Source organism: Leopardus geoffroyi, chromosome A1, assembly GCF_018350155.1.
Source record: "Leopardus geoffroyi isolate Oge1 chromosome A1, O.geoffroyi_Oge1_pat1.0, whole genome shotgun sequence".
NCBI classification, from domain to species: Eukaryota; Metazoa; Chordata; class Mammalia; order Carnivora; family Felidae; genus Leopardus; species Leopardus geoffroyi.
In genome coordinates, this window is record NC_059326.1 from 115,130,018 (window position 1) to 115,143,979 (window position 13,962).

Consider the following 13,962-nt stretch of genomic DNA (forward strand, 5'->3'; position numbering starts at 1 on the left):
ATTTAACTCCTGACAGATAAAAGGTAAAAGCTACACATAGAGAGGTAAGAGGAAACAAAAGAAGGTAGCCCACACTTTGGCAGAGAAGCGAAAGTATTTCTTACTTTGAGAAATAAAACTGAAACCAGATTACAGGAGGCTGCATGGCCTCTCAAATTCACTAGGCCTTTCAGAGACTTCTCACACACAGAAGCAAAAATTACTTGTCCAGAATGCCAGAGATTCCTGGTAAGTCAGACTGTACACAAACAGACTCAAGTGCCCTTATGAGATGATATCAGGTCAGAGAAAGGCCAGTGAAAATAACTGACTTGAAGAATAAAAAAGGAGGCAGAACAGAGAGAGAAGGAAAGAGAGGGAGATGGGGGGAGGCGGGGGGAAGGGGCAGTGAGATAGGGAAGGAAGAAAGAAACCATGAAAAAGTGAAGCTGCCAAAGGCATCAGACCCCAATCTCCCTATCTCTGCCTATCTTCTTATGCAAGAGAGTGACCAGTCTTATACAAAGGCAACAAACAGCAAAAAATGAGTGTCTGTGACCCATACGTAAGTGTGAATAATATTTAAGTAAGGGAACAGGGGCCATGTAACATTCACTGGCCATGTCAATTACATTTACGTCAACTCTTCTTGATCTTGTAATAATTGCCTCATGTTTAACACAAGCCAAGATATCTCTTTATCCACAGAAATGTGTTTGGAGGCTTTATTAAGCAATTAACCCAAGTAGGCAAATGAACACCCTCATGAAAGATCAAGATTAGCACCAAGATATATATGTGGTAGGACATAAGCAGAGAAGAAAATTAGGAAGATAAAGGTTTATACTGTGAAAACAAAAGAAATAAAAATTGCCTTACAGTGAAAACTCAATAGTAAAAAGGACACATAGTGAACATGATGATGTTATACCCCTTATCACTGACAAGAGCTTTATAATCGTTTTCACAGGACATGTTGTATATTGTGTTATTTCATATTCCCTCAACCTTCTGCGATGCAGAGAACAGCTATCATTGTTTTTAGTTAACAAATGAAAAAGTGAGGCTTTGGGGTCCCTGGGTCGGTTGGGTGGCTGACTTTGGCTTGGGTCATGATCTCACGGTCCATGGGTTCAAGCCCCGTGTTGGGCTCTGTGCTGACAGCTCAGAGCCTGAAGCCTGCTTCAGATTCCATGTCTCCCTCTCTCTCTGCCCCTCCCCCACTCGCACTCTCTCAAAAATGAGTAAAAATATTAAAAATTTAAAAAAAAGAAAAAAAGAAAAGGTGAAGCTTAGAAAGGTGAAATCACTTGACCGTGGGCAAACAATCAGTAAAGAAGAGACACTGGACTTGAACCTAGATCTTCTGACTCTCGGTGCTGTGGTCTGACTGGTCGTCCCAAATACTCGAACTTCTGGACTGAGCAGCATTCTTGCCCATAAGCAGAAAACAAGAAGGAAAGATGCCTAAATAACACTGAGACTATGTTTTCAACATGCTCACTATCCCTTGAATGCCCTCTTGACAAAGAGCAAGCTCAACCAATCACACACTGTGTGTGTGTGCACATGTGTATACACTCGTGGTATGTGTGTGCATACCTGTATGCTGGGGGCAGGTAGGGAGCTGCAAAACCAACACTTAGGACATCAACAGTAAGTCATGAATATCAGGTTAGAGCACTGAAGCCTGCCTCTCTGCATGGAAACAGTTACCTTGCATCAAGTTCCTCTGCATAAAACAATGACATTTTCATGATGTTTAGTAGCCTGCTTTTGGCTTCCAAAAGCTCTGGCGCCATACCATGCTGTCACTGTAACTGCCCTCCAGTGAGCCATCAAAAGCTTGGCTAGAATATTTTAAACACAGCAGTTTGCTTGCCACCAAAACACTAAGTTGCAATATTTTATATTTATCTCTATTTAAATTTTAGTGATGCTGCATAAATGTTAACATGGTCTTATGCTAATACAATCACAGAGAAGTCTTAATAATACCATGTACTGGCACACCCCCAGGGTGAGTTATGGCCTGCTAACCAGACCTAATGCATGCTTCTCAAGTCATTTAGTTAGTTCCTTTTAAATAAGATGTGACATCAAGAATGTTACACAGTTTCCCCCAAGAAATGAGTTTCCAGAAGCAATGGCAAGGGACATTTGCTCATATTGAAAGTAGAAAGAAGGTACTTGGGATTACAGTAAAGAATTCCATAAAGAGTCTGGGGAGAGAGCTTACTAATGTTTGATTTAGTTATTTCATGGCTTTTGAGAAACAAAAAGTGAGCCTCAGTAAGTTCTCAAGCTTTTAAAGCCCTGAAGGTAAGACCCTGGACTTCCCTCTAGGGCTGAAATCACAATGTTACCAATGACAAACTCACGGTTTCTCTACCATTCCAGTGCATGCACATGCAAACATTTCCTTGGGCTTCCTAAGAGCCTGTCTAGGCTTGGTAGACGAGACTGAGGGAGGTGGAGGGCCCTGGAAGCCACAGCCTTGACTGTCAACAATACAGCCACAGGATAACCAGGGCTTGAAGATCAAGGCACGTTAGCCATAAGGGACACAAAGACGTGCAGGGTGCTCAGCCTTCCCTCATGCAACAATTCTTCTAGCCTTCCCAGCTTTGCCCCTCAATTTACTAAAAAAAGATGCTGAAGCCTTTCACAATGAGAAGGCATCAGAGATTCTGATTAAACAACAATAAACATGGATGAAAGGCAAAGGAAATCTTTTCAAAACAAAGCGAGCAATGGTAGAAATGTTCAAAATAGCCTTTCTGCTGCAACATCTTAATCCCAGCACTCAAGCAGAACAACCCCTAACAGCCACCACCTATGCCCGTGCAGCAAGATCCAGAATACTGGTTATTTTAGAGGCACAGGAACAGATAGAACAGATTTTCAAAAATGAAAGGAACTACAGCTACCAAGGACCAACTGCAGCTTGAAGACGTCTTGACCTTTTTAGTATAGCGATGTAGTACCCAAAAACCTTTTTGCATCCACCCTTTAGAGATGCTGCCTCCCCACTCCTCTTGCCTTATCACTTTTCTAGCATAAGCCAGAATAAGTGAAATTAAAACAAATCCCAACCCAGAGAGTACAAGAACCTGATTGCATGTTGACTGGTACCAGACAATCAGAAGACATAATCCCCTCCAAGAGGCCCCCCTTGGTCAGGTTCATCATTTATTCATCACCAGACATGGCTTCGCTGCAAAAGGATCAACTCTTAGAGTTCATTCCTTCCCACCCAACTAGCTATGGTTGCTCTAACTTTTTATTGCTTTGAATACAAAAGAATGTGACCTATAGTACATTATTAAATGTCCTTAAGAGAAGGCGGAACAGAAAGTTGTACATGGTAAAAATATCTACTCGGAGTAAGGGCAGAATCAAATTCTTACTCTCGTTTCATTAGGATTACACTAAAATGTGGATAGGCACGTGCAAGAAAGAGTTAAAGTGTAACCTTCTTCCAGGCCAATCAGGCCAAAAATAAAGCTATACTTCACCTGAAGGACCCCGACAATTCTGCCAATGGGATGTCCATTCATGTCATGCCGCTCACCTGGAAAAGGCAGCCCCCAGCACAAATGCAGCATACTCCTTCACCAGGGGCTCTGTGCTGTTCAGCCCATTGATCACCACTTGAAGGCCACCAAAGGAAAGCAGGTCCTGTGCATTATCCATCTGTAACAAAGACATGGCTTAATACAGTCCAGCCATCAAGGATTACTGCCTTTCTTTTGGTGACTATTCTAAAAGCCTAAAAAATCAAGTACAAACCAATGGAGACCTTTCTAACTGGAAAAAGATATGTAAAAACAACCTAAATTCATAAATTTGAGATTTCTGAATTCATCTAACATGATTTTCGAGCACCTGTGTGGAAATGGCAGAAATGGCACCTAGTTATTGTTTATGCCAAACATGTCCTGGAAAATTCTAAAACCATAATGAAGCACAAAGCTTACTCCAAATGTACAAGCTGTTAACACAAAGATCTGACATCGTCAGGACTAGTAAATAGTGCCATGTTTCCTATTGATGTCTAGTCCTAATGCAGGCAGTGGAAGCAGCAGACACACACACACCCACAAAAAAAAAAAAAAAAAGGCTTTTTCAAAGTTTGTTATTATTATTGTTTAAATGTTTGTTTATTTTCGAGAGGAAGAGAGAGAGCATGAGCAGGGGAGGTGCAGAGTGGGGGGAGCGGGGGGAGAAGATCTGAAGTGGGCTCTGTGCTGACAGGAGAGAGCCTTATGCAGGGCTCCAACTCACAAACCATGATATCATGACTTGAGCCCAAGTTGGATGCTTAACTGACTGGTGCCACCCAGGCGCCCCAAAGGCTGTTTTTTAATTAGAAGTCAAGGGACTATGTAACATGAACCCTATTGCAGAGGGAGGGGGTGTCTAGCAGAGTGCTAGAGGAAGAATACCAATAATACCTCTCTCCTCCCTCTTCCTCACTTCATACAGTCTAAGGCTGACTCACTGTGAGGGCACTCATGATAAAATGTATACAGAAGTCTCTCTCAAAGGCTATAGTGTGATAAAATTCTATCAAACAGCACTGGTCTAGGCTATCCTTTAAGGTCCAAAGCCCCAAGTCTAGACTCTCTTTTATTCTAAAGGGAATATCATGCCCCAGGCTTCATTAATATCCTGGAACAAGAACACTCAACTTGCTCAGAAAGGTCACTGGATCTGGTTTCCTTCATGCAGTAACTATGGTCTCCACTGGAAATACCTTTGTTGATACAAAGGCTGCCTCCTGCCCACAAGTGGATTCCACTCTACAAATCATCAGGACAAGGCAGGAAGCTAGAGCCCAACAATGTTCCTTTTTCCTACCCACCTTTTTCCTCCAGATGCCACAGAGCCACTTCCTAACTTTGTCCTTCTAAACTAGACAAAGGCTCTAACAGAGAAACTGAGTTTGAAGGACTTTGATTCTTCCTGTGTTTCTGAGTGAAACTAGCCTGTTTTTACCACTTAGAAGATCATTTTTATATATTCTGATATCATCTCCACAAGAGCAGTTTTATTTTCTGTCTGTCCACTCTTGTAGATCCAGTGAATACAACAGCGCCGAGTATATAATTAGGTACTCAATAAATAATTGGGTTTTTAAAAATGTTTATTTTTGAGAGTGAGAGAAAGAGAGGTAGTGTGGGAGCAGGACAGGGGAGGGGGGGGGGGATCCAAAACAGGCTCTCTGCTGATAGCAGGGAGCCTAACGTGGGGCTACAACTTGTGAACTGTGAGATCATGACCTGATCCGAAGTCTGACCCTTAACGGACTGAGCCACCCAGGAACCCCAATAAATAATTGTTAAACCAACGAACAAATCTGATCAGAAAAAAAAAAAAAAAAACGTTACTGCAATAAAGTCTACTGTGAATAAAAAAAAAAGGCAACCTGGGGTATCTGTGCCAACAAAATGGATGGATTCCTGGTACCAGAGACCTAAAGACATGGCCAATCCAGGGTCCTGAACAAGCATCGAGTCTGCTGTGCCATAAGGGACCTAAGCCAGGGCTGGGATTTTTCTGTCCCAATCCGTCCTTATGAAGGGGAGTGATTACTGGGCCATAGGCCAGCCAACTAGGGAGACTGAGAGTTGACTGCTGACATAAGCACTAATAACACTTCATGAGCCTTCCTTTCTCACATACTCTAATTTTAAAACCTAAGAATGCACTGCCTCTTTTTGATCCTCCCTCCTCCAAGTTTTCTGGATAACAAAGCCATGGCTCAGAGCCCTGTCATTCCATGCCTGGGGTGGCCACTTGTCAAACCTGGTAGGAGTTCTTAATGGAGCAGCTGCCAGTCTAACAGCCGCAGAGCAACACAGCCCGGAGTCCTAGAGGTTCTGATGCAGATGTAGTTTATCTTTATTACTACAAAGACAATTCAGGGTGTTATAAATTCTAACATTTAGATAAGCACCTCAATCTCTTCAATATGTTTTCTCATTTGTTATTTCACTGAAGATGAGGAAGAATCATTCTGCTCACTGCACACCCAGAAGATCTAGCTTCAAAATCTGGGCCCTGCTCAGTATCACACAGGAGAAGGCATCATCAGGGCCCAGGTCTGCAGCTCCCCATCTAGATCTGGGGCCATAACTTTCCCCAGGCTGCCTTCAGTTTGGGGAGGGACAGGTGGACAGAAACTCAAGGCAGAGGGAGGAAGGGCGGGCATGAGTAAGGGAACTGTGCCAACACTCTGGCAGAAAAGAGAGAACAGAGCACTGGATAGGCAATGAGAGGATAGGAAACAGAGGAAGGGAGAAATGATGGTTAATAACTGAGGAGTCATGTGAGGGGAGGCAAACATACTGCCCTAGGGTACATGGGGCAGACAGAGGCTGTACCTCATAAATAACTATTTTCCAAATACACAGTTTAGCTTTTCACAAATCTTGTTTAATAATTCCAATATAGCTGTGAAGAGTACTAGGGCAGAGCCTGTTTGGGTCCTTGAAGCCTGTGGCTCCTCAAAGTTTCTAAACAGTGAGTCTAGAACCAGAGTGGACCGGTGAAGTTTCTGGCAAGGGGAGTCCTATCTTCCTCAAAGCTAGCACTTTATTACCCAACTCCCCATCACAACTAGAATTAAAGGTTAAGCTGTGTCTTCTTTAATTCCTCTGTGAAATCACAATTCAACACTGTGGTATGATAGCCTGACATACCAGCCCAAAGCGAGAACCTTGTATTTCTAATCTAAAGGCCGATGACTCAGAACATTTATGACTCTTCTGCCAACAGAGCCAAGTTTGGTCTCACGAGGAAAATGGTTCCAGGGCTGACCTCAAACTAAGTTACGTGATGTTGAAGAAACTTTTTACCCCACCTAGTAACTCATGAAAGCAGAATAGAACGTCACCCTAGAGAGGACCCGCCACCAGATAACTGGCAGGCTTGCATGAGAAAAACATTTTGGAGGGCGCCTGGGTGGCTCAGTCGGTCAAGTGTCCAACTTCAGCTTAGGTCATGATCTAGCGGTTTTTGAGTTCGAGCCCCGCATCGGGTTCTGTGCTGACAGCTCGGAGCCTGGAGCCTGTTTCAGATTCTGTGTCTCGCGCTCTCTCTGCCCCTCCCCTGCTCACGCTCTCTGTCTGTCTCAAAAATAAAGAAAACATTTAAAAAAAAGTTTTTGTTTTTTTTTTGTCTGGGCCCTGCTAGCCTCCTGGGTACTCACTGCCCTGTGGATATAAGTTCTCCAGTGATTTTGGCCTTTTATGCTCAACTAAAGTCAGGGCCTATAGAAACCTGATACCTAAAGATCCACCCAAGTATGTTAAGTGAGAAAAAAATAAAAGCTGCCAAGATCAGAGCAGGACTGAGTTGGCCACTAACCCCTAGGATCCTTAATCCTTTAAATATCTGCAACGGAAAAGCTGTTGGAATTCTTGTTTTTCACCCTGGAGAGAAAGACAGGAAAAGGGAAAGAGAACTCAGGCCCACTTTCTCTCTAAGAGGATCATAGACCTGCTATTTGAGGCCTGAGAAAGAGTTATGAGCAAAGAAAGAAGATGAAGAGGCCACATCATAATTCCTGCAGATAGAGTATACACTCATCCTCTCTCATCACAAAGGCAGGCAAAATACTAAAGAAAGAAAGAATGTCTTTTAGCCTAGTTTATAGAGAACAAGGACGCAGTCATGCGTGGGAGGATGCTGAAGATCTGTATCTTGATGAGGATCTCAAACAAGCTTTTGATTATGATTACACAGTCTTCCTGGGCCACCATCATCCCTAGTCTGAATTACCGCAATAGCCTCCTGTCTGGTTTCCGTGCTTCTACCCACACCCCCTGCCTCCAGTCTAATTCTTAACAAAATGGGCAGAGGGATCCTTTAAAGCCAAGTCAGAGCATGTTGTTCTTATGCTCAACAGCCTTTAATAATGTTCAGTTTCATATTCTTTTCCATGGTCTACAAGGCACCTCATTATCTAAGCTTCATCTACTTCCCTCTCTTCTTTCAGCTCCAACTACATGGACTTGCTCTGATTCCATAAACACACTACACATGCTCCCACCTTAAGGGTTTGGTACTTGCTGTTTCTCCTGCCTGAGATGCTCCTTTCCAACACTGCCAGTCCTTACCAAGATCTACCTTTATTTTCCTATAGCATTTTTCAAATTTAAACACACCATCTATAATTTATTTATGAGTTACATTTATTATCTATCTGTCTCTGCTATACAGTAAGCTCCAATTTTGCTCACTATATGTATTTTAAGTGCCTGTAATAGGTCTTGGTACTTAACTGGCATTCAATAAATTAATTTATTGAATAATAAACAGGTTCTCTTGGCTCCTTCTCCTTAGATCTACCTAAGCCCTTCTGAGCTTCATTCAAATGATACCAGTATCCTGGAAGAGGCAGAGTGATCAAAAGGTGAAGAGCACAGTTTTGGGTCAGACAGACCTTACTGCAGATCCCAGCTCTAGCACTCACTAACTGGGTGAACGTGGGCAATCTCATATGTGACCTGTGTCTTACTTGCCTCAGTTATAAAATGGAACTAATAACAACACCCACTCAAAAGGCAGCTGTGGAAGCCAACGAAATGATGTGTACAAAGTACTTGAGTAAGTGGCTTGTCTGTGGTAATACTCAATAAATATTAACTATTATAATTATGGCACAAGTGTGATCAGTCCTTTCCCTGCTACAAACTCTCTAACGAGTCTTAAAATTAAGGATAAAATCATAAAGAGCCTGCTATTCCCAACTCCACCTCTCTGAATCTCTAACTTTTTCACTTTAGGTATGCTATCCTTTCTAGTATTTCCCAGGTCCTCAGTCTCACCAAGATCTCTCTTCTCTACCTTAGACTCTTTGCACATGTTATTTCCCCTGCCTAAAGTAATCAGATCCAAGGGTTGGCAAACTTTTCCAAAGGGGCTGACAGTAATTATTTGTGGCTTTTGTGAACCATAGGGTTTCTGACACAACTATTAAACTCTGCATTGTACCATAAAAATAGCCCCCAACAATAGAATACATTAAAAAACACGTGTGGCTGTGTCCCAATAAAACTTTATCTACAAAAGCCTTTTTCAACACCTCTAACTAGGCTAAGTTCCCTATTATATACTTCCACATTATACTCTGGAGCCATTATCACAATCTTAAATTTGAATTATCTCATTATTAAATTGTTCATTCTTCAATTGTTGTCTATTTTGCCTCTGCTGTATCATCACTGTTGAAAAAATAATGGAGGTTAACATTCCCAATGAAAAAGAGATTAGCCCTCCCTTCTAGAATTTATCTTACTATATATAATAGCTATTGGTCTAGATTAAAAGTACTATACGCCCTGAGAGAGAAGTAAAGATGTTGATGCTATTTCCTTAGGATTCAGGGCAAGGAGGTTTGTTGTCAGAGAAGTTAGTTAAAAGTCAGATTTATGGACAAAGAAATACATTACCTGATGGACATAATATTCAAGATCAAAGAGTGCAGCAATCTTCTCTTCTAGGCTGGAGCTGGAACTATTGAATTTGTTGATCAGCCGTACCATGATCTGCATGTCAGTCTCAATGACAACATTCAGCTCCTCAAAGTCCTTCTTCAGCTCCTCAATGGGGCGAAAGAGCCGTTTAATCTTGGCCTGTCTTGCCTAAGAAGATAATTGAAGCAAAGAGATAATTAGGTCAATTGGAGACATTTCCCCAAGACTCTTGTGGTCTACCATAGATGCCCATTTTCAAACAACTAGTGCTCCAGAATTCAAAACCTTCTTTCATCTGTACTACCCAAAAATCCTACCACAGGAATATCTCATCTTATTGCACTTCACTTTGCCACACTTAGAGATAATACATTTTTTACAAATTTAAAGTCTGTGGTAACCTGCGTTTAGCAAGGCTATCAGCACCATTTTCCCAACAACATTTGCTCATTTTGTGTCTGTCACATTTTGGTAATTCTTGGACTATATCAAACTTTTTCATTATTATTATATTTGTTACTGTGCTCTATGATTAGTGGTTTTTGAGATTACTATTGTAACTGTTTTGGGTTAACAAACCATACCCATATGACAGTGAACTTAAGTGATCAATGTTATGTATGTTCTGACTGTTCCACCGACAGGCAATTCCCCCATCTCTCTACCTTTCTTCGGGCCTCCTTATTTCCTGAGACACAGTGATAATAAAATCAGGCCAATTAATAACCTTACAATGGGTTCTTAAGTGTTCGAGTGAAAGCAAGAGTCTCACGTCTCATTTTAAATAAAAATCTAGAAATGATCAAGCTTAGTAAGGAAGGCACATCAAAAGAAGAGATAGCAAAAGACAAGCCTCTTGTGCCAAACAATTAGCCAAGGTGGGAATGCCAAGAGTTCCTGAAGGAAATTCAAAGTGCTACTCTAGTGAACACAGGAACAATAAGAAAGCAAAACAGTCTTATTGCTGATATGGAGAAAGTTTTAGCGCTCTGGATAAAAGATCAAACCAGTCACAACATTTCCTTAAGCCAAAGCCTAATCCAGAGGAAGGCCCTAAACTCACTTTAATTCTATGAATGCTGAGAGAGGTGAGGAATCTGCAGAAGAAAAACTTTGAGGCTAGCGGAGATTGGTTCATGAGGCTTAAGAAAACAAGCCACCTCCATAACATACAAGTGCAAGGTGAAGCAAAAGTGCTGATATAGAAGATGCAGCAAGTTTTCCAGAAGATATAGCTAATTCATGCAGGTGGCTATATTCAGCAACAGATTTGCAATGTAGATGAAATAGCCCTCTATTGGAAGAAGATGCCATCTAGGACTTATATAGTTAGAGAGGAGAAATCAATGCCTGGCTTCAAAGCACAGGCTGATTTTCTTGTTAGGGGCTAATGTAGCTGGTGACTTTAAGTTGAAACCAGTGTTTATTTACTTCTAAAAATTCAAGGCCCCTAAGAATTAAGCTAAATCTATCAGGCCTGTATTCTATAAATAGAACAAAGCCTGAATGACAGCATGTCTGTTTACAACATGGTTTACTCAATTATGTTGAGACCACTGTTGAGACATACTGCTCAGGAAAAAAAATTCCTTTCAAAACATTATTGCTTATGGACAATGCACCTGGTCACCCAAGAGCTCTGATGGAGAGGTACGAGATTAATGTTGTTTTCATGCCTGCTAACATAACATCTATTCTGCAGCCCATGGATCAAGGATTCACTTCAACTTTTAAGTTCCAATTAGAATATTAAGAAAATACATTTTGTAAGTCTACAGCTGCCATAGGTAATGATTCTCCTAATGGAACTGGGCCAAGTAAATTGAAAACCTGTTGGAAAGGATTCACAGTTCTAGATACCATTAAGAACATTGTTGATTTATGAGAAGAGGTCAAAAAATCAACATTCACAGGAGTTTGGAAAAAGGAGGTTCCAGCTCTCATGGATGAATGTGAGGAGTTCAAGACCTCAGTGGAAGAAGTCACTGCAGATGTGGGAGAAATATCTAGAGAATCAGAATTAGAAGTGGAGCCTGAAGATGTGACTAAACTGTTACAATAGGATGATGAAACTTTAGCAAATGAGGAGTCACTTCTCACGGATGAGCAGAGACAGTGGTTGCCTGACAAGGAATCTACTCCTGGTGAATGTGCTGTAAAGAAAGTTGAAAAATGCCAACAAAGGATTTAGAATATTCCGTAAACTTAGTTGATAAAACAGCAGCACAGTTTGAGAGAACTGACTCCCAATTTTTTGAGACAAGTTCTACTGTGGGTAGAATGTTATCAAACAGCATCACATGCTACAAAGAAACTGTTCATGAAATTCTTCAATGTGGCAAACTTCACTTACTGTAAGAAACTGCCACAGCCACCCTAAAATTCAGTGGCCACTATCCTCATCAGTCAAGCAGCCATCAGCATTGAGGCAGGACAGTCCCCAAGCAAAAGGATTACAACTCACTAAAAGCTCAGGTGGTTGGCATTTTTCAGCAATAAGCTCCTTTTTTAAAAAAATTTTTTAAGTTCATTTTTTTATTTTTAAGAGAGAGAACAAGCAAGGGAGGAGCAGAGAAAGAAAAGGAGGCACAGAATCCAAAGCAGACTCCAGGCCCCGAGCTGTCAGCACAGAGCCTGACGCAGGGCTCGAACCCACAAACCTTGAGATCATGACCCGAGCCGAAGTCAGGCACCCAACCAACTGAGCCACTCAGGCGCCCCAGCAATAAAGTTTTTTTGAACTAAGGTATGTATATTGGTTTTTTTAGACATAATGCTATCCTACACTTAACAGAGTACAGTATAAAATAAACATAACTTTTATATGCCCTGGGAAAGCAAAAAATTAATCCGACTTGCTTTATTGCAGTGGCCTAGAACCAAACCCACAGTATCTCCAAGGTACACCTGTACCTTCTAGGATGCCCACAGAAGACAGCCCTCAGAGTCTAACCATATAGACCTCTGCCCCAAAACACACGATTTTCCAAGGCTCACTTATACCAGTCTGACTTACAATGTTCAAAGAGAATGGAAAGTCTTCTTGCTGCAATCACTGAAGTCAGAGGAAGCAATGAAAGCTCACCTTCAACCCCTAACCTCACATGAAAAGGCTGAGGTTTAAGGTCAAATTATCTGTACCTTGCTTCTCTATCTTCTACAATGACTGAATACCTTCACTTTGCCCTGCCCAATCCAGCAACATTTTAGGGAAACCGGACATAGGAAACTGTGGGTAAAGAGCTACCAGAGTGGGAGCAATCTGCTGATGAAAATTAGATCACTGTCATTACTGTCAATCTAACTACAGGTGTACAATTTGTTCAACTGTCTGAAGTGGCCAAATTACTGTATGTACTACACTCAAGTCTCAATTTTCTCTCAATCCCTCCCCACTGTACACACATACACAAGTTTTAAAAACGAAGTTATGTTGGAGGTGAATAAAAGACTTCAATTAGATACTTTACACATGTGACACTCCTGTTTACTTCCCAATTTTAGAGGATAGTGTTCATAAAGAGAGTCTGAAAGATCACAGTGGTTTTGAGTCTCTATCTTCCAAGAAAAATTAAAAGGCACGAATATTTATAAAAAGCAGAATGATGAATAGCTGTCGGCTCCAAACTGCTCATCTATTACCTATGGGTTTTCTCCCCAGTTATAAGTACTCCACAGAAACACCAACCAAAGAAATGAATCAGCCTCTCTTAAAAAAAGACCAAGCTCCTAGCAGAGCAATCACATCTAAGGGATGTCATATCCTGTTTCTTTGGGTTAAAACAAGAGTGAAATGCTTCCCCTACGCCCAGCTAAAGGACCCTGGATGGCCGCCAAAGGAAGGGCAAAGAGGTCCAGGGAAGCTGAGTCACTGCCTAGAGCTGTTGGATGACAGGCAAGTGAGCAGGGTAAGAAACAAGGCTCCTCTACCTCACAAAAGTGATGTGCACCTGGCCCTCAGGAAGGCCTTTGAAGCAACAATAACTTTTTATTTTGCAATAATTATAAGCTCACAGAAAGTTAGAAAATTAATATAGGAATACCATGTACCCTTTGTTCAGCTTCCCCCAATGGTAACATCTTACCTAACAACAGTATGCTAACAGAACCAAGAAAATAACAAAGGTACAATACTGTTAATTAGACTATAAGCCTTATTCAGACTTTATCAGCTTTTACATGTACACATTTGCTTATATGCACATGTGTATTATTCTACGCAGTTTTATCCAATGTATACATTCATGTATCCACCAGACCAATCAGGCTACTGAACTATTCCACCACCACCAAACACCTCCATTGAGCTACCCCTTTATAAGCTGCACCTCATCCTCCCACCCATCCCTGTGCCCTGACAACCACTAATTTTTTCTACATATCCATAATTCTGGCATTTGAGGAATGTTATAAAGATGGACTCACACAGTCTGTAATCTTTTGAGATAGGTTTTTTTTTATCTGAACATAATGCACTTGAGATCTATCCAAGTTATCA

The 13,962-nt window shown here is 41.4% G+C and overlaps 1 protein-coding gene across 3 annotated transcripts in view; it reads right to left on the minus strand.

Annotated features, from left to right (window-relative positions):
- SIL1 (SIL1 nucleotide exchange factor) overlaps positions 1-13,962 on the minus strand; it is a 217,923-nt gene that overhangs the window by 70,278 nt on the left and 133,683 nt on the right. For all 3 annotated transcript variants that reach the window (XM_045445499.1, XM_045445509.1, XM_045445519.1), the window contains 2 exons: positions 9,441-9,632; positions 3,554-3,675 (listed from right to left, as the gene is read on the minus strand). In XM_045445499.1, the coding sequence (XP_045301455.1) occupies positions 3,554-3,675; positions 9,441-9,632 (314 nt within the window). The remainder of the gene's footprint in view (positions 1-3,553; positions 3,676-9,440; positions 9,633-13,962) is intronic.